This window comes from Panthera uncia, chromosome C2 (assembly GCF_023721935.1).
Source record: "Panthera uncia isolate 11264 chromosome C2, Puncia_PCG_1.0, whole genome shotgun sequence".
In the NCBI taxonomy this organism is placed as follows: Eukaryota; Metazoa; Chordata; class Mammalia; order Carnivora; family Felidae; genus Panthera; species Panthera uncia.
The window spans coordinates 67,661,400-67,681,734 of record NC_064810.1 but is presented as its reverse complement, the minus strand read 5'-3'; the positions used below and the strand labels follow the sequence as shown (position 1 = coordinate 67,681,734).

At 42.3% G+C, this 20,335-nt stretch overlaps 1 protein-coding gene across 1 annotated transcript in view; it reads left to right on the top strand.

Moving 5' to 3' along the window:
* HACD2 (3-hydroxyacyl-CoA dehydratase 2) overlaps positions 1 to 16,662 on the top strand; it is a 102,714-nt gene extending 86,052 nt beyond the window's left edge. The window contains exons 5-7 of the mRNA XM_049628308.1: positions 6,170 to 6,291; positions 8,172 to 8,350; positions 13,586 to 16,662. Coding sequence (XP_049484265.1) covers positions 6,170 to 6,291; positions 8,172 to 8,350; positions 13,586 to 13,668 — 384 coding nt within the window. The 3' untranslated portion in view covers positions 13,669 to 16,662. The remainder of the gene's footprint in view (positions 1 to 6,169; positions 6,292 to 8,171; positions 8,351 to 13,585) is intronic.
* The last annotated feature ends 3,673 nt before the right edge of the window (positions 16,663 to 20,335 follow it).

Genomic DNA, 20,335 nt, shown 5'->3' with positions numbered 1-20,335 from the left:
TATCTGTACACAGGTCATATGAAGGGAAAAGTTGGAGGGAGGGGTCATATGAACCTAGAATGGGGATTGACCTGTGGGCCAAATCTAGCCTGCAATTTATAATGGTTTTTACATTTTTAAAGGGTGTGAGAAACAACAAAGATGAATACATGACAAAGCCTAAAGTATTTGGAGGCAAAGCCTAAAATATTTGTTATTTAGCCATTTACAGAAAAAGCTTGCCAACACCTGGTCAGGAACATTGCTGTGGAGTGAATTGTGTTCTCCCCAAATGTGTGTGTTGAAGCCCTAACCCCCAGTATTGTGGTATTTGGAGGGCATATAAGAAGTACTTAGGTTTAGATGAGGTCATGAGGGTGGGATCCTCATGAGGAGGTTGGTGCCCTTATAAGAAGAGACCCTAGAAGGCTCTCCCTTTCCCTCCCTGCCACATGAAAACGTGATGATAAGGTGCTAGCTGCAAACCGGGAAGAGACCCCTTACCAGAAACCAAATATGCCAGCACCTTGATCTCAGCCTCTAGAACTGTGAGAAAACATATTTCTGTCGTTTAAGCCACCAGTCTGTGGTATTTTATTACAGCAGCCCCAGCAGACTAAGACAAACATACTCTTCAGAGCTCTGCCAAGAGACTCAAGTCCTTGCCTTCTAGATTTTACCAAAATCTCCTCTCTTCACAAATGAAGGGGGTATTAAGGAGAAGAAAGAACACTTATCATAAAGCATGATCTTGGGATTTCTTTAAAATAACCAGAGCGGGAAGCAGCAGGTTCCGAAATGCTAAGAAGAATAGGGTTTCTACAATAGTGATTTTCTTATGTGGCACCATCTGTTTTCCTTTGAATGTAATAAAAATGACAGCTTTTCATGTACTGATACTCCCTGAGCCTTTTAAAGTCAAACATATGATGCTATTTGTGTGTAAAGGTTTTTCTCTTGCACCCATTTGTTTCTCCAGCTTGAATTTCTATGTAAACTCCCTTGGCTAAATTACACAAGCCTCCCACACCCAAGCGCCTACACCCTCGCCATAGAGCAGGGGACGGAAACCTGCCGTCTGCAGCACGGAGGGTCCGGTACGCAGCTCACTGACTGCACTGGGCAGAGGAAGGCTTCCAGACTGGCAGAGCCGCCCCACTCCCACTCCCATTTGTGCCACGATTGCAAACGTGCAACTTTGAAACATGGCTTTCGGACATTTTTGGCAACCAACCCTTTGTCCCCTGCTTTTCCTTTGTAAACCTTGATAAACCTCCTTTATCTCCCTTCTTCTCCCCCCCCCCCCCACATACCTACTTTTCTCTTAAAAGGCAATAATATAATTTAAAGTAAACATCAGGGTGCCTGGTGGCTCAGTTGGTAGTGTGTGCGACTCTTGATCTCTGGGGTCATGACTTTCAGCCCCATGCTGGGCATAGAGATTACTTCAAAGAAAAAAAAAACTTAAATGTCATATTCTTTTTTAAAAGACAGTTTTATGGAGGTATAATTTACCTACGATCAAATTCACCCATTTTAGGTGTACAGTTCAGTGCTGTTTAGTAAATTTACCAAGTTGTGTAACCGTCATCATAATCCAGTTTTAGAGCATTTCCATCACCTCACTGTGATCCTTCATGCCCTTTAAAGTTCATTCCTAACCCACTCCCAGCCCATGGCAACAAGTAATCTACTTTCGTTCTTTCTTTTTTTTTTAATGTTTCATTTTTGAGAGAGAGTGAGAGCACCAATGGGGTAAGAGCAGAGAGAGGGGGAGACAGAGGATCTGAAGCAGGCTCCAGGCTCTGAGCTGTCACCACAGAGCCTGACACAGGGCTCAAACTCATGAACCGTGAGATCATGACCTGAGCTGAAGTCAGATGCTTAAGCAATTGAGCCACCAGGCGCCCCAGTAATCTACGTTCTGTCTCTAGATTTGCCTTTTCTGGACGTTTCATATAAATGAAATAGTTTGCATTTGGCGTCCTTCACTCAGCAGCATGTTTTTGAGGTTTATCTATATTGTAGCATGTATCGATATTTCTTTCTTTGTGTGGCCAAATAGTAGTCCATTGTATGGATTATATCACATTTTGTTTATCCATTTGCCAGTTGCTGGACATTTGGGTTGTTTTTACTTTCAGCTGTTCTGGGTAATGCTGTGTGACGATTGCCAGCACATCTTTGTGTAGGCATATTAAACCTCTTATTCGTGATAATGAATAAAATCATGTGTTTCTAGTTCCTAATTCAAAGAGTAGCTAAGTTGAACTTTTTATAATTGTAGGCCTTAGCCCTTCCAAAAACCCCTCCAAAGCTAAACTGGCTTTTTTTTTTTTTTTTTTTTACCTTAAGTGATCTTTTTCTCTGAGTCATTGGCCTTTGATAGAAAGGCTCCCCATGTGTTAGAAAAGTGTTCCCAACTCCTGCTTTAAAAACAAAAACAAAAACAAACAAACCAGAAAGAAAGAAAATAGATGGTATCATTTGAGTTAAGGGGCACTGACCCCGCACATGCCTTGTGTGCAGACCTGTGTCAGGGCCCGAGAAAGCCACCTGAGAGGAGAAGCGGAGCCCTGAAGACCTTAGAGTCAGGGATAAAGAGCCAGAGAACTATTCCCATGGTATGCCCTCAGTAGTCAGCAATGAAGGGAGGTCTTTAAATTATTCTCTCCTCCCTCATCTTCTTTGATAAAGGAAACTTATTTTTAAGTACTCTTAAATTTTTTTTTTCAACGTTTTTTATTTATTTTTGGGACAGAGAGAGACAGAGCATGAATGGGGGAGGGGCAGAGAGAGAGGGAGACACAGAATCGGAAACAGGCTCCAGGCTCCGAGCCATCAGCCCAGAGCCTGACGCGGGGCTCGAACTCACGGACCGCGAGATCGTGACCTGGCTGAAGTCGGACGCCTAACCGACTGCGCCACCCAGGCACCCCTAAGTACTCTTAAAAGACTCTACCCATTTCTTTTCCAGTTAAAAAAATTTCCATTTATGCAAAGAGGTTGGGGTTAGCCAGAGTCTTGTGCCTTTCCCATGTACAGGCTATATGCACACCCCACCCCTCTCTACAAAGAACAGCAGCTGGAAGCTTTCATTGGCTGCTTCTAAGTCAGCCTTCCACCCTGCTCAGGACTTTCTCCTGAGCAGTCTCAGTTTGACGATGTCCAGAGTCGGGAAGCACACGGCTTCATGGGGCGGCCTATTTCATTAGTCAACTGGCTTGTTACACACTTCTTATTTTAACTAGGCATTTTTACTCCCTGTTAACTTTGCCATTAGTCTTGTGTCCATATGCCAGTTGCACACAATATTCATTTACATATTCTGAAGTAGTTAACCTTCTCCTTTTCCAAAGTAAGCTTTGCTTGTTCAGGGGTTCTCATAACCTACTCAGACCTCTGGGTGGGATCTAATCTATTTGGAATGGAATCACTGGGATGAGACTATTAATGTGGCCAAATACTGGTTGGTTGCTTGGCTGATTGGTCGTTTGAACAACCACCTGCACCCTGTTGGCACATATGAAGTTTGTAGTTCACTAAAAACTGCTCATCTCCCAGATTCGTAAGCTGAGTCTTCTCCATTCTGTGGTGGAGTCATTCTGTTGCTGCTGAATAGTTAGCCTGGTTAAATTTTATCTTAGTGGGTTTTTTATTGTGGTAAAACATAACAAAATTGTCCATGTTAACCATTTTTAAGTGTATGGTTCAGGTGCAGTAAGTACATTCCTGTCGTTGTACAATCATCACCACCGTCCGTCTCCAAAACATTGTTCATCTTTCCCAACCAAAACTCTGTATTCATTAAACATTTATTTCCTATTTCCTCCCACCCCTCACCCCTGGCAGCCTTCTATTCCTACTTCCTGTCTGAATTTGACTTCTCTGGGTACCAGATGAGTGGGATATAGTACTTGTCTTTTTGTGACTGGCTTATTTCACTTAGCAAATTGTGTTCAAGGTTCATCCACATTGTAGCATGGGTCAGAACTCCCTTTTCAAGGCTGACTAATATTCCACTGTATGTATATACCATTCAACTGTTGATGGACATTTGGGCTGTTTCTACCTTTAAGCTATTGTGAATCACGCTCCTGTGAACACAGGTATACAAATAGCCGTTTGAGTCTCATTGATCTTACTAGCTTCAACTCATTACATTCTGTCGCTGTTTTGTGTCATTGGATAATTGTTTACAAATCAGATAAGCTTGGATCACTGACTTTACCCAAGTACCTTCCTGTTAATCTGAAGGTACCATTTGTATAACATGGTCTTCACAGCTGGGTTCTGGGAGCACCTGCTTTCACATCCAGCCTGAGTGTGAGCTTGTTACCGTTCTTTTGGTTCAGATCTAACTTGGGCCTGGAGAGAATGAGTCCAGTAACCCCGAGGCTGGACCAGAGTGCAAGGGGGGTTGTTTGTTACCTGTCTTTTGGAAGGCCACTTAAGACTATACAGAAACTAATATCAGGTATCCAAAGCAGGAACTTAATCTTGGAGTGACCTGATTAGAATTGAATTTGTTTGCTCCACTTAGCAAAAAGCACAAAGTGCTTTTAGGAATCAGAAGATGAATAAAACACGTTCCCTGCTTTCAAGATGATTAGAATGCAAAATATTGGAAGGGCTCCCTATTGCAACCCAGAGATCTTTAGGCAAGCCTTCATCCCATAGCTGTAAAACAGATCTTCAGATGAGGAAGATTACAAAATACATCAAAAAGCAAAATGCTCTGAAATTATGTTTTAGTATAGGTGGATTTTAAGCAAGGATTTGGGGACAGACTGAAAAATGAAACGTAAAAGCTTCAGAGGTATTTAGGTTTTACTCGGGCTAATACAAGAGCACCAGGAAAACAAAAAGTACTCTTGCTCTTGACAGTGCAAAATTCTTATTATTTTTAGGGATTAGTAACTATGCATTTATGAAATTCTTTGTCAGAGCAATTTAGCTAATAGGTATGTAAATGACTAGTTATTTTATTGCGTAGGTGGATCGCTCCATGTACCCTCTCTGAGGAAGAATATAAGTGCGAAAAAGTATTCACATTGCAAATGCAAGGAAGAAAAGTTAAGGTTAGAATGCCATACCTTTGTTGTATTAGGTGTTAGGAATAAGGCAGAGAACATCCATCTTGTCCAAATCTGTCCTGTTTACTCAGTGGAATTTCTTAATCACATCCAGCTCTCTGACTGCCTGTATTAGATTCAAGAAACCATGAGTGAATTGGGTACAAGGTAGTTTCTTGTTACTGGTCTTCCAGCCTGGACCAGGATCATTATAAATGTGGCTGGGGGGATGGCGGAGGCACTGAAAGAAAATGCCAGTGTGGTAGAAATACATTCCACGTGAGATTTGCAGTCCAAGGCATCTAAAACCTAAAAACCACCTGGGGGGGGGGGGGGTGTGCTGTGTTCAAGTTTATCGTTATTTTCATCATGAAAATAATCCAGAAGAGGCTGGAAATTCCAGAGCCTCCTGTGGTCAGCATGGAAGTTTCTATAATTTTTAAGTTAAACCAGGCTTCTTCAGGGGAAGAAATCACCAATGGGAGAGAATAAATGGGCTATGCCTTTCAGACAGTCTCTGGCTCTTCTTCCTTCACTTGAATTCATCCTACCCAGTGAATTAGCCTCATCTTCAGTTGTATTTCAGGCACTATGTTCCCCTCCTTTGAAGTTTCCTCAGATTCTTAGCTGTCATGCAGATCAAATTAAAATTCTTGTTAACGGACAGACCCCAAGCTTGCCACCAGTTTGCCCTGCTACCTTCTTATCTAACTAGTCTTGACTCCCACTAACATCAGTTCACATTCTCCGCAGCAGGCCAGCAGACAAAACACTCATCTGTGTTTGTTTTTTCCTGTGGGCTATAACTCGTGGGATTCCTGTTTCTGCCCCTCCTACTCATCAGTAAGCTGAGTTCTTCTCACTGGCCCTTAATCACTCGGCTCTACACAGCTGTTGTGATAGGCACATGTTCCTATATATGGTAGGTAGGCTCTTCCTGTGCTGTGCTGTGGCCCCCAAGGATACAGACCAGGGCTGTGTCCAGTTGTTCAGTCCCCTAGCTCGGCAAGAGGGCGGGGGTGGGGGAGGGGGCGTGGCTGGTGCTGCACACTGGTGCAGCTTCTTTGTTAAAATGTTTTATGTGTTTGCTTTTGCTTTTGTTCCTTTTCCTTCAGGTACAGAGTGAAGACAGTGTCCTCCTGTTTGTTATTGCCTGGACAATCACAGAAATTATCCGTTACTCCTTTTATACTTTCAGTCTATTAAACCATCTGCCTTACCTCATCAAATGGGCCAGGTAAAGTACATGGGATAAAGATTAACTTTTGAAGTGATCCATCACTGTATTTGTCCTTTTTTGCTAAATATTGTCTCCAAGCTCCTAAAAATAAATATATATACGATGTCAACTATACTTCAGAGTTTTTTTTAATTGTATGAGACAGGTGTTGGGATTGGTGATACGAGACTGGTCTTCGGATTTCATCAGGATAAGGGATGCTCCTTAACTTTGATTATTAGAAATACTGTTTTAAGTTGTATATATTTATTTTTATTGGATCAATTATTTTCATTTAAATTATTCGGTAGAGATTTGATGTAACCTCTCTTTTTTTTCATACCAAATTTTACTGATGAGCTCCTGCCCTTATGTTTTTTGGACCAAGTCCAATTCTCCTAGTCTCAGTTTTGCCAAGAGGCTATGACTCAATTTTTAATTCATAACAAACGATACATGTGGTTTTAGAATGTTAGCAATTTTATTTTGCTTTGATAATTTTTGCCAGCAGTATTTGTTATGAATTGGGTAAAGGGCTGACAGTTCATCCATTTATCTGAACTAATTCAGGAGATGGTTGTGAGCAATGTTCTGAGTTGGAGAAGACTGTGGGGAGAGTGACAAAGCAAAAGGATCAAAACTGTCCTTGGGACCCAACTGCTCATTTCATAGAAGGAAAATGGTGCTTCCTAGACAATTTATGAGTTTGATGGTTAAATTAGAGACATCAATCAGTTGTTTCCAACGTTTCAAGTATGCAAACTTCCTTATTCCCCCCAGTACACAATTTTATTAGGAAAAGGGAAGAATGGAAAAAGATAGCAATTAGTAACTAACCAGGCAAGCATCATGGAAGCTGTCTGGTCTGTTACAGGGAGAGTTGGCTGCCCAGCCCTGAACTTATCAGTGGAGAATGATTTTCTTGTCCATGGTTGTCCATGGCCTATGGAAGAATCTTCCTTTTCCACTGACCTCTTTAGCATGGCTGAAGCTGGCAGCGGGGAACACGGTGAACACGGCTTCCGTTCTTTGTCACAGATTCCTCAGCACAACTTCTGCACCTGGAAGTTTGGAACCCAGAGTGCTCGCTGTCAGCTACAAACACCAAAGCCTCTTTAAAATTTGAGCTGATGGTTTCCTTAGCAATACTAACACCTCCGAATGATTTCCAGTTAGTTCCACAGGATGAACTTCTCTCTGAATTCTTTTTGAAACATAATTCCTTTTTAAAGTGAAAAAAATTGTGTGGATTCTCCTCTGTAATAGTAACTGTAGGGTTGGGTTGTTTGTTTTGTTTTGGTTTTGAAAAATTGCATAGTGACCAAAAGCTGTTAGGAACTTTTAAGGTTTTTGAAATTAGCATATATTTCATTTTTCACAATAACATGTACAGACATTTGGCTAATAGCAGCACTAAAAGCACACTGGATGCGCTATGTTTTTCAGTCCACAGACCAGTTTGGTATACATTGTAGGGATTCTAGCTACATGCTCTAACGTCTCCCCCACCAACTCCCTGCAAAGCCCCCAGCTCCACTTCTACCCCACAGGGCAGGATCCTTATATGAACCATGACTCAGTGCCTCTACTTCACCAATGATTGGCATCATCCTTGTTATTTTAGGGAGTTGTATTGAATGTTGTTTATTGGGCCAAACTGAACAAATTGTAAGCTGACTGAACACATTTATTATGTTTTATTTTAGAACATTCAGAGACATACCTGCTATAGGCCCTTTCCAAAGACTGGCTTGTAAAGCATGAATTTAAATAGTGGGCAAACAGGAAAAAGTAGAAAGAGTAGCTTCCTGGAAAACCTGTACGGATTAGAAGGGTGGGAATGTATCCTACTAGTGCTGGCTTCGAGCCTCAGTCATGAATATTCTGTTTTGTTTCAGGTATACACTCTTCATTGTGCTGTACCCAATGGGAGTGTCAGGAGAGCTGCTCACAATATATGCTGCTTTGCCCTTTGTCAGACAGGCGGGCCTGTACTCCATCAGTTTACCTAACAAGTACAATTTCTCCTTTGACTATTATGCATTCCTAATTCTGATAATGATCTCCTACATTCCAAGTAAGTAAACAGTTATACATATATTTATTTATGTTTTTAAAACTGGCTCTACAATAACTAGAGTTAAATGCCTTTGGATGTTTTTATACCATATCCAAATAAATGTAAATCTGATTTATTGGGAACGCTTTGGTTTTTATTGAATGCTGACTGTTAGAGGGAATTTTCTCTGGTAGTAATTGAATAAAGATGAACCGTTCTCAAGATAGCTGCCAAAATGCAGCCCTTCTCAGTGTGTAGGTTTGGAACAGTGAATACCGAGAAAGGTTAACTACCTATTGAGGGAACGTGCTGAGTAGAAAACGAAAAAGGCCATTAAAGACTTACCGTGAGTTTTTCTGTCTCTTGAGAACTGCTTGTTAAGGTATTTGGAAAACATTGTAAAGAGATTTTTGCATTTTTATTTTATCAAAATAGTTACTTCATTTTTAAGGAACCGATAGTTAACTAGAAACAAATAGCAAAATAAAAATATATTTTTTCTATATTTCTTATTTTCTTGTTTGGAAATAATCACTAAAATCATCTGAACAGGACATATGTTCTCTTCAGGATGATTTCCAGTTATTTTAATAATCCTGCTAAAGGTTGAAATACAGGTAATCAGATGTGCCTATCAGCATATTCGGTAACAAAGAGAAATGGCCATGTTTGAGGCTTCTGTGAAGTGAATCCTGTTTGCTGAGGAAGAGTTGTTTAGTCCTTTGCTCAAATTCTGATATTCACTTGAAATCCTATGATTGATTTTCACATATCCAAAAAGATTTTGTTCTAGGCGAGGATATGTAAAGTTAATGTGTCTTCTCATTTAGCTATTTTTATAGCCATTGTGACTGTGAGTTTTATTTTAGTCTGTAAGATGCTATATTCTCCCCTAAACCTCAGGTTAAATTCAGACAGGAAGGTTGGATTTTTCTTCAGCCCACAGCGTGAACTGAATGAATCATCCTAACAATCGTAAGCGACATGTTTGTGTCCCTCTGTGGAAAATTGCATTTCATGCGTTGTGAGAAAAAAAACAAAAAAACAAAAACTACATCCAGATTTCATGTGAACGTTTATCTTGGAGAAATTCTTGGACTGTAATTCTGCTTCATGATTCATTTTCCACTCTTTATTAATTATCAAGTCCTCCTCTTTGGTACTGGAACCGTGGTGGCCAAAGGCCCTTTCTCTTCAAATTAAAAAGGTAGTTGATTTTCAAACAAAAAAGATAAATAGAGAAGAGTCTAAATTAGCTTATGGTTGTTCATCTTTCTAGTTTCGTTCCCTTCGAGTTTCATTTTCCAGTCTCTAAATATTTTTTATTTCATTTATATTTTTTAATGTTTGTTTTTAAAAGAGAGAGAGAGAGCATGAGCAAAATAGGAGCAGAGAGAGAGGGAGACACAGAATCTGAAGCAGGCTCCAGGCTAAGTAACCTCCACACCCAACGAAGGGCTCGAACTCACAATCCCAAAATCAAGAGCCACACGCCCCACCGACTGAGCCAGCCAGGTGCCCCCCATTTTCCAATATCTAGAGCCACGGTTCCTAGTTGCAGTGTTGCCACCCCCAGAGTAGCACACGTTATCCCAGTGGGCACCACAGGATTTATTTAAAATCAGCAAAAGTTTTTGGGGCACCTGGGTGGCTCAGTCGGTTGAGCATCCGACTTTGGCTCAGGTCTTGATCTTGCAGTCTGTGAGTTCGAGCCCCGGTTTTGTCTCTGTGCTGACAGCTCAGAGCCTGGAGCCTGCTTTGCTTGTGTCTCCCTGTCTCTCTGCCCCTCCTCCCCACACAATCTCTCTTTCAAAAATAAACATTAAAAAAATTTTTTTTTTAATTTTTAAATCAGCAAAAGGTTTTGAATGAATAAGAGATAGGTATCAGATTGGATAACTGGCAGAGGAGCAGGGATAGTATCATGAAATCAAATTATGGAGCCCCTACCTCAGAGATGCTATAAGATCTTAGTCTGCCAAAGAAGGAATGTCTTCATTCCAGGACAGCCTGAGTCTCTCTGTACCTCCTAGTCTTTTTTGTGGTCTGGTGGCCAACCAGTGCCCAGACTTTTGCCTCTGCCTATACTGAACCCTTTATCTAGTTAAGGGGCCTGGTCAAGCACAGGTGATAGTGATTCCCGAGGGAAAACAAACCCCGTTCCGTGGGATTGTCCTTATGGGCCTTAAGACTGAGAGATAGGAGAGAACACAAAGAGTAGGTTGGGGTTCTCCACAGAAGTTGGCTTTCTTGACCTGGGTTCCTTCCCCTTCTTCCATTCTCAGCCTCGTTTTGCTAAGAACTTGGCTTGGTTGAAGTCTATATTACTTCTTTCTTAAGGTGGCTTAACTCCTATAGACCAAGAAAAAGGGCTGATTTCAAATAAAGATTAACAGATTTTCTCCAAATCCCTGACACACACACACACACACACACACACACACACACACACCCGCCCCAATCCAGGGTCAAGATGACAGCCCAGGCCCTATCTTCAGATATAAATCATTTGTGTCTGCTGGCACTCATTATGGCTTTGGCCTGAGCCAGTTGCCCTGGATGTTTTTAGTTGTTTAGGTTGTTGAGACCAGTTTGTACAGTTCATTCCAGCCAACAGCACATTTCCAACTTTCCAAAACTTTGTATTTATAAGAAGAAAATGCAGAGTTAAGAGAGGTTGCTGTTGACATCCAGCCTTGACCAAATTTGGTGTTCTTTCTACAACTTCAGTTTCTTTTTATCTTCTCTAATGGGAAGTTGGTAATATGTGTGTATTATATAAAAAACATCCTTTCTTTATGGTCCTGACCTATTGTTGCATTGTTGCACATATAACCCAAATTGTAACCCTGGGAATTTTCTTGTCTTGGGGTGCTTTGGAAGCACCCTCACTCCCTTGCAAGGTGCCCCTCTCCCACCTTGCTGCAGCTGCACCGTGTATAGTATCTGTGGGACTTGTAGATGTTTAAGTCCTGTCTACATTTCCTAAGCCCCCTACATTGATAAAAGTTGGCTGTAGGGGTTGGGATTTACAAAACAAAAAAGGGGGGTGCTGAGAAATGAGAAACACCAATGTAGGGTGAGGACACTGAGAAGTTGGGCACCCTCCAGGTCATCAGTAAGCATAACCACACCTCCGATTTTCAGAGACACTGAGAAGACACTTTTCCCAGGCAGCGTACTTCCGTTTGCTCTCAGCCTCCAGTGTTCCTCTCCCGAGAGGAACCCCTACCCCCACCACAACCCTCGAGTGCACAGCAACCATCCCCATTCCGTGTGTGCTGAACTGGGAGAGAAGAAGGTAGAATGCAAAATAGCCTATTGTCAGGTCGAGATTGTCTTAGGGGGTTTCTTCTTTGGAGTCCATGGTTAAAAATAGTAGCCATGTGTCTGGAATTGTTTTGGCCATTTATAGTTGGGTTCAGCCTAAACATGTGGGTAATTCAGATGGAGACAGCATCACCCAAGTTCTGATCACCAAGAAATCATTACTAGAACTGTAGAGAACCACCAGCCCTAGGGCCCCCATTCTCCTGGCCACCTCCACACACATTCCTTTGCTCGGGCACAGAGAAACCTCCGAAGTTGCAAAGAAATGAGACGGCCATATCCGCCCTCCCATCTCTGACCTCTGGCCCTCACCCATGGGGAGGAGGATACTCAGCCGGCTTGCTGCTGCCACCGAGGGTCTAACGAATGGCTTCCAGGTCATCCTCAGCCCCTCTGAACTAGTGCGGAAGCTTTAGCCAGCCCTGCAACCAGTGCAAAAGTCCTTAGTGTACTTTGCCACAAAGTTTCCCTTTACTAAAGTATATCTATAGAAAAATGACTGGCCCCACATTTTTAAATGATTGCAATTAGCATTCCTTATGGTTTAATTATATCTTTACTTCCAGTTTTTAGATTATAGAGCTTGTCAAATTTTCTGGCTTTCGTACCAGAATAGTTCTCTCCCTGTTGAATTCTGTGCACAAGCTGGGTCTTTTCTCCGAATAACTTCCTGCCTACAAGTAGCGAGTGGAGGGGATGGCAGTCCTGGTCGGTACCGGCGCCTCCTCTGCGGTTTCCCAGATCCATGTGTGCACACCCCCTGATGTCTTAGAGTGCTTCGGGAGGATCGTTTGAAATTTGGCCAACGTGGAACCCATTTAAAAAGGAAGAAACTGTCAGGGGAATAGTGGAAATTACCACCCCACCCCCACCCCCCGCCCAGAAATACAGGTTACTGTCTACAAAGTAGAGATTGGAGCTGTTGAGAAGGGAAGAGGAGGAAGCATATTGTACATTTAAGACCATCCCACTGGAGTTATTACACAGTTGTTGAACCCCCAGTTCCCAGTAACCTTGTGAAGGCAGGTGGCTTAGCTGGCATTTCCCAGCAGGAATCCTATAGGCATTTGGGGTGGGACAGCTCTTAGTTGTGGGGACTATCACACATTGCAGGTTTTGGCATTCCTGCTTCGTATGTTAAATGTCAGTAACCTTCCTCCTCCAAATATACACTCCCCTCCCCGCAATTTCCGAATACTCCTAAGGGAGGAGGGGCCACCCCATTTATTTGAGAACCAGTACTTTTTAAAGTAATCTATGAAGTGACCAAGAACAGAATCTCCAGTCCCTAAGATACTAGCTTACTTTTCATCAGGACTTTCTACATCCAAACCTGGCTTCGTCACGTTCAGATGAAATGTCATAGCCCTCCTCCCCCTCCTCAGTCTTCCCATTCAAAGAACAACCGTTCTCAGGAAGTACTTTTGGGAGATCCCCTCAGGTGACAGCAGTGACAGAAGGGGCTAGGCTGAGTGTCAGGAGCCCAGAGACTGGTCCTGATTGCCAAGAATTTGCCATGAAACCAGACAAGTCACCTACCCCCTCTGGGGCCTGAATTCCTCTGTAAACAGGAATGGTTAAGTCTGTCACTAAATGTCAATTCGGAGAATAAGTGTGAAGATAATATTAGAGGGGGTAGAATGTTATTTGGCAGCTCTGTGGCATCTTGATGGGTAATAGTAGTATGGTACTCTGTGTCACTCTGGTCCTCACCACCCTTTCCCTTCAGCTAAAGCCGGAAAAGGTAAGTCCCTCTACATTTTTCTTCCCTTTCCCCAGGCGTACTTTGTTCCCTTCCTCGGGGAAGGGATGAGAAAGTAGAGAGTCAGAGAGGACCTCAAGTCCACATGCTTTAGATTTTAAGTGATTTAGATTTAAGCAATTCTAAGTGATCTCTTTAACCAATACTCTCTTTTCTTTCAGTTTTTCCCCAGTTATACTTCCACATGATACACCAGAGAAGAAAGGTCCTTTCTCATACTGAAGAACACAAGAAATTTGAATAGTTCCTGCTTTCTGCACACCCCTAAAAAACAAACTTTTCAATGACAAAAAATGCTGCAGACTTTTTGAGTTCCCAATACGTTTCATAGAAAATAAGTAAGACCTATTTTTAAAGTATTAAAAAAATAAAAACAAGAACCAAAATCCAGTGTCACACAGGCCTGGGATTTTATTTAAAACAAAAAACAAAAACAAAGAACAAAAACTGTTACATAAAACCTCCTGGCCGGTCCATTTCAGCATGCTTTTCAACCAGAAGTTCCCAATATTTATGATGGCTCTGGAAAGGGATTTGGCATTTTATATCCTCCTGTTTCCTTCTTGTATCTGATAAAGATCTGTAACACTAAATACTTGAGAGTTACAGTCTGAGTAATGACGTTGTACCAGCTGAATGCCCGGCTTGCAGTAGAGTTCTGTTTCAGTCTGCAGTGTGTTTATTAGCATTCCCTTTTCAAAGCGCTTGACCGCATGCTGGAAACTCTGTATTTTTGAAGTGGCAAACTTTGTTCTCTGGAATGTTCTGAGATTATGGCTGGGACCTATCCCCTCATATCTAGTGAATTAATTATACAATGTATATGTCTGTGAAGCTTTGGGGTAGTACCTGTAATCTGAAAACAACTAGAACCCTTTTGTTTGTTTTCAGTTGAGTCATTACTGCCTGCCACTAAGAAACGTGCTTGAACTTAGTATGTGTACATCGTAGAGAACCTATCTTATCCAGGGCTCAGCCTCAATCATATTTTAACACAGTGACAGTTCTCAGAAAGGGAAAGCTCAGTCGCTAGTAAATGACAAGTACCTTTCACAGTATCATTCTCAGAACACCCCTGAGTAATGTATTTACCAATAGCTATTCTCGTTTGTGGACCCAAAGCCGGTCAAGTCCCATAAGGAGTTAGAGAATCTGTTACTGAAAGCACATGGAAGGTGTAACTTCAGAAATGTAATCCCGAAGAACATTCAGGGACAGGTTTATACACCCTTATTATTTTATTTTTAAATTTCATTCAACTCTTCTGTTGGGATACTTTTCCCAATTATGGTCCTGTGTAAGTCCCACCAAGTGTAGGTCCAGAGGCAGCGATATGTTCCCGTTGGGCAGCCATGAGCTAAAAGCAGTGTCATCCCCATGTGTTGGAGCAGCCAAGAGATAGTGTCCTGTGGACATGGGCTGATTACTGTCATATCTTCATGCCATTTAATTGCTCAGCTGTGCATTTAAGACTCTTCAAGAAAGGGTTGATGAAAATGTAAAGCCCAAGTTCAGATGTGCATTAGATTTTAAACACAGAATGTTCTTTGTGGATTCTTTCTTCCACCCCCCCACCTTTCTTTTTTAATGGTTGATTTAAAAAATTTTAAAAGCCTAGCTTACTAGCTTACTGAGTAGTTATTTAAAATATAGTTGCTAATGTCAGAAGAATGTCATAATGGAAAACTAATTTTTTAAGTGTTATTTTCATAAAAGCTTGACAATTAAGATGAAAATGAGAAGAAAGTATGCAGCCTAAAATTTAATGCAGGCAGATGCGTAATAAAATTATTTTTGAATTGAACATTAAAATTCTGCTTCTTTAAGTCAGCACTCTTAACTTGGGCATGTTGAGATTAGAATCTGTTCTTGTACTTCATAAACTAAATATAGAGGAAAGACTATTTTTCATGCTTTTTCTTTTTCCAAAATGTACTTCTACTGTAAAACAGAAACAATTTGAGTTACATTAGTCTTATTACTTAGTTTGGGTAAGATTTTTTCAGTCTTTTCTGGAATAGTTCCAGAAGATGGGATAAAAAAAAAAAATGTAGATTTTCCAGGATCGCTGGACTGGGGTTTTATTCGGGCCTCTCTGTTATAATTTGTCGCTATTTACAAAGAACAGTCTGTCGCAAACAGTGGTATTGCACCAAATTAAACTTTGGCAGCAAGAACACAGCGCACAACTCCCTCCTCAAAAAGGGTCTCCACCCCTGTGTGTACTTCTGTCCATCAGCGTTCAAAAGGCTCATGGCAGATAAGTGAGGCGTGCGTGCGGCCATCACCTCCCTCCGTAACTGGTTTCTTTTATCTCCAACATGAATTAACTTCTCCTTTGAAGTGGCAGTGTTCTTTTATGAATTGAGAACATCTAACCCCACCAACTGTCACACCTTAACAACGTGTGAATGAGGAAGGTGGTGTTCGGTGGGTATTTTGTCAGACTTCCCGTTTTCATTTCAGGACACAGTCAAAGGCATCACCTGCCCGGCTGCCCACCTGATTGGGTATCTCAGGTTACCCCCTTCAGGGACCACCTTCCAGCAGAGAATTCTTTGGGGTATGCAGTAGTGCTTTGTAGACACTGATCTGCATCCTGCTGTGCTCTGTTTGCTCAGGTTGGGATCACTCACTTAACACGTACTGACCGTTATCAAAGGCATCATGGAGAGTTAGTCATGGAATAAAAGCACTGTCCTTCCAGATGAAAGCTGTTCCTCTGGAGCAGACTTCCCACGGGAAGGGTTTAGAAGATGTAGAGGTAAATTACGAGGCATATGAAGATTGTGCCCTCATTTCTACTCGTTTGTTTCGGTTATTCATTTATAATAAAAGATTGGCGTTGACGTGGTACAACCTGCAAATTATTTTCAACTCTGAGTTTCTAGATAAAACATTGTAAAACTTCAAAACCAGTACATACTGCTCCTTTGAAATTTGGGTAAAAAATTATACAACCATATATATAGTCATTTTTGTATTTTTTCTATGTTGTGGAAACCAAAATTGTAATTTTATAAGTCTTTGATTCACTAAAATTATATAATTTAAATGTATTTTTTGTATATTTAGAAATAAGGAGTTCAAAGACTATATCTAACTTTCTATGCATGCATTTGGAAGCTGTTTTTACCTGATAATGTTAACGTAGTAATAAGTTGTATTCATAAAATATGGATCTGTGTTGCATTTCAAAATAAACTGGTGTGTGCTCTGCCTGGATTTGAAATACTGACCAGTGAGTCTAGTGATTTTTCACATTAAGTTGGCCTAAACGTGGCGTTGTAGGAATATGGAACAGTTTCCGTTCTGTCACGGCTTCCAGTTCTTTCTCTGAGAGGTTTAAAATCTATTTCTGCTATTCATAATGGTTCTGCACTTGACAGGAGAAATAGACAGATTATATTAAGAGGTTTCCAAAAAGTCATTCTTCCTGCCAGGCCGTCTTCAAGCTTACCAAACCCCTCTCAGCCTGGCTGCAGAGGGACACGAGGGATTCCACATACAAGTGACCAGGAAGTCTAAGAAAATCGGTAAACAATCGAGGATCCTTGTCTTACAGTGTTTTGGGGTTTGGGGGTTCTTTTACAATATTTTTTTAATCTCACTTTTCTAATATAAGTTAAGAGGGGAAATATTGTTGCCTACCAAAGTTCATCTTATATTAAAACAAGATGTGGGGGCGCCTGGGTGGTTCAGTCAGTTAAGCCTCTGACTCTTGATTTCAGCCCGGGTCATGATCCCATAGTTCGTGAGATTGAGCCCCACATTGGGCTCTGCACTGACAGCACAGAACCTGCTTCCTGCTTGGGATTTTCTCTCTCTCCCTCCCCGGCTCATGCTCAGTCTCTGTCTCTCAAAGTAAATAGATGAACATTAAAGACAAAGAAAGAAAAACAAGATGTGGTCAAGTACCTGCCTCATGAAAATGTCCCCAACTGCAGAGCCATCCGAGGAACCACTTCATGCACTCTCGAGTTCACAGTAGGTAGTGGCAGAAGGGATGCTGACAGGATACGCCCCGCCTGGCCACTTCTGGCCTGCTAGTTACAGACCCCAGACCTCTTCACCTCCGAGTGAAAGTGCTGATGTGCCCATGGGATGGGTATTTTCTAGAAGGCGATCTCTGAGTGACCTTTTCTTATGTGCCTCTAGCAGTAAGGTGGCCACTGCTGGGTCTGCCAGGTCCTTCTCAGACTTAACCATCACTGTTGGTCTCTGTTCCAAAGGGAACATTTTCTTCCTACCTGCTGTCACGGCTTAGACATTACCAGCACAGTGGTTACAGAATCACTCTTGTGTACAGTCTAGTCTGTTTCAGATAGGCTTTTCATTTATGAAAAGAATTATTTCCACTAACACTAAGGAACAGATGGTAAAGTTAATAGTAGAGGCTACCCAGAAAATCCAACCTTTACAATCTTAGTGTGGTAATGGGAAACCAGGGCTTTCTAATTTGTCATTGTCCTATTTTGTGGCAATTATGTGTACTATGTTAACATAATAAGCTCTAGCCTGAGGAATTACCACTGGTATAATTAAGAGACCTACTGTTACACACACTGTTCCAAAAATACCGCTGTGTTGTTCTGTTCCCTTTAACAAGAATGGAGACTAGCTTTGCGATTCCTCATTATTTAAAAAAAAAAAAAAAAAAAAATCCCAGCCTTACAAATGGACTGGCTCATTGTCATACAATTTAGTGGTGAAGAAACTGTTCTAAGCAACTCTTACCAAAAATAGCCATACCTATTAACATTCCCCTGCCTGCAGCTGAGAACCAGAGTTACAAGAGAGCTGTATGAGTTTTTGACCAATGCTTTGTTTTTAAAGTGAGAGACTATTTAATCTTTTTAGTTCTCAAAGTTAGAAGGATAGTCCTTAGTGTTACTGGGGCAGATCTCGCTACCAAAATAATCTTTTTCTCCCACAAAAGGCAGTTCACCCTAAAAGTATCACTTGATGAGCAAAAATAAAATATGAGAAAGGCTGTGTATGTAAGTACCTAGTGCCATTTCATAGATCTTTTTATGTCGTTTGGAAATTGCGTTTTCTGCTCACTAGGTCCAGAGCATTACTCCCACAGCAGCGCTTTTACATCTGTCTTTGACCTTTGTGGCTACAAGTCCAGATACCGCACTTGGTTGCAGGCCAAACTCCATTTCCGTACTGTTGTAGCCGGGCTGCCCCGCTGGGGGGCAGCACCTCACAAGTGATCGGGGCCTTGGCGTGAGGCGTTTGGAACTAAGCTTCAACCCGAGGACACCAGAGGACATCGCCGTTGGGGCAGAAAGGCGCACTAATGAAAATTAGTCACGGATCTCTGTTGTCCGTACAGAGCAAAGACAGGCAGGTCTCAAAGCATATTCTGGAGGGGTACTTTTTCCAACGAAGAGACCAGCTTGGATGTGTGTGCTGAGGATCCATCTATTTGTTCTCTTCCCACTGCAGAACCCTCCCCAGCACGGACTGTGCGGGGCTTTTGGAGCTGGTCGTAAGGCAGGTGAGAGCGCCCCTGTTTAGCCGGAGAGCCTGCTTGTTCATCTTTGAAACGTTTGGAGAGGTCAGTTCCCACTCTGCTTCTGTCTCCGGATATTTTTGGAGGGTGGCCTGGGCCATGAGAAAATGTCAGGCCACCTTATAAGGCGGCGTCTGGCCCCGAGAATGCTTGTCTGCAGCATGTCCTGTACACTCTGTGGGTGTGAGTTAACTTGACTCTTGGACTGGGTTTTCTCACAGATGCAAAATGCTCCTATTCATGCCGTGGGTTATTCTCACTCTTTAACGGGCTTCAAGTCTCCCTTGAGAGAGAGCTGTTTAAGTGACACCAACTTTGGACATACCAGATAGATAACCAAGGGTACGTGTAATCCTCAACAAACACACTAGTTGATTGTGCCGGGGCCCATAGAGATAGTCGACTGCAAGTGGTTTCTTTAACTAGCGTATGTCAAAGGGAATTGCACGGAATATTAGTTCTGAGTGATGACAGGAGGGGGAGTGTGTTGGGAGGGTGGGAGTCTGATTTAAAAAGTTGAAACAAAAAGTGTGTTCTCCTACTAAACTTTTCAGATCTTTTTGCATGAGAATGCAATTTGTGAATCTCCAAGAGAGGGGGTTGCTAATGTAGGATTTTCCGGAGCTATTTTCAGCATTCATCTTCGAACCATCTTCAGGGCTGACGCTCCTGGAACACCTTGAACAATACTAATCAGTTGGTGGCAGCTTTCCTGGTGGAGGAATGTTAACCCATCCACGGGGCAGGAGAAAAACAAAACAAAACAAGAGATGGGGGCTTAGCCACGGATCTAGGAAGATCTTCCTCGTTTTTTGTTTTAATAATCCACCATCATCAAGTAGGTAAATGACTTGTTTGAAAGCCCAGGTGTCAGCAGCTCTGGACCGGCTGCCGTTTGCTGCTTTCTGGTGAAGATCAAAGGTATCAGTGGACGTGCACTCACGTGTCAGAGAAGACCTGGCTGGGACCAACAACCCTGAGAAGACCAGGGCCACGTGGGCTTGGAACCCCAAGCTGGGAGCAGTCCAGCCACCACTCTTGCGCCTACACCCCGGTTTCTGAACGCAGACTCAAGTGCCTGCTGTCAGAGCCTCTCACTCAGGCTCGTGTCCTCCTTGAGACTCCTGGTGTCAGGAGACCGTCTTCCACACTTCCCCCACATTCCCGAATGTTGCCAGGGGGTGGCTGCTTTGTCCTTGTGTGCACTGTTACCTGACAAAGCCTTCCAGTTCCTTTTGTTTTGTGTTGCATCCTCCCATGTCAGCTCACCACGTAGACCCTTATGAGCAGCCCGAGAAGCCAGCACTCAACACTGTGCAGAGGAAACAGAAGCTGTACAGTGAGACACAGAGCTGGGACTAGCCCTCAGGCCCTCCCCTCCCACACACAC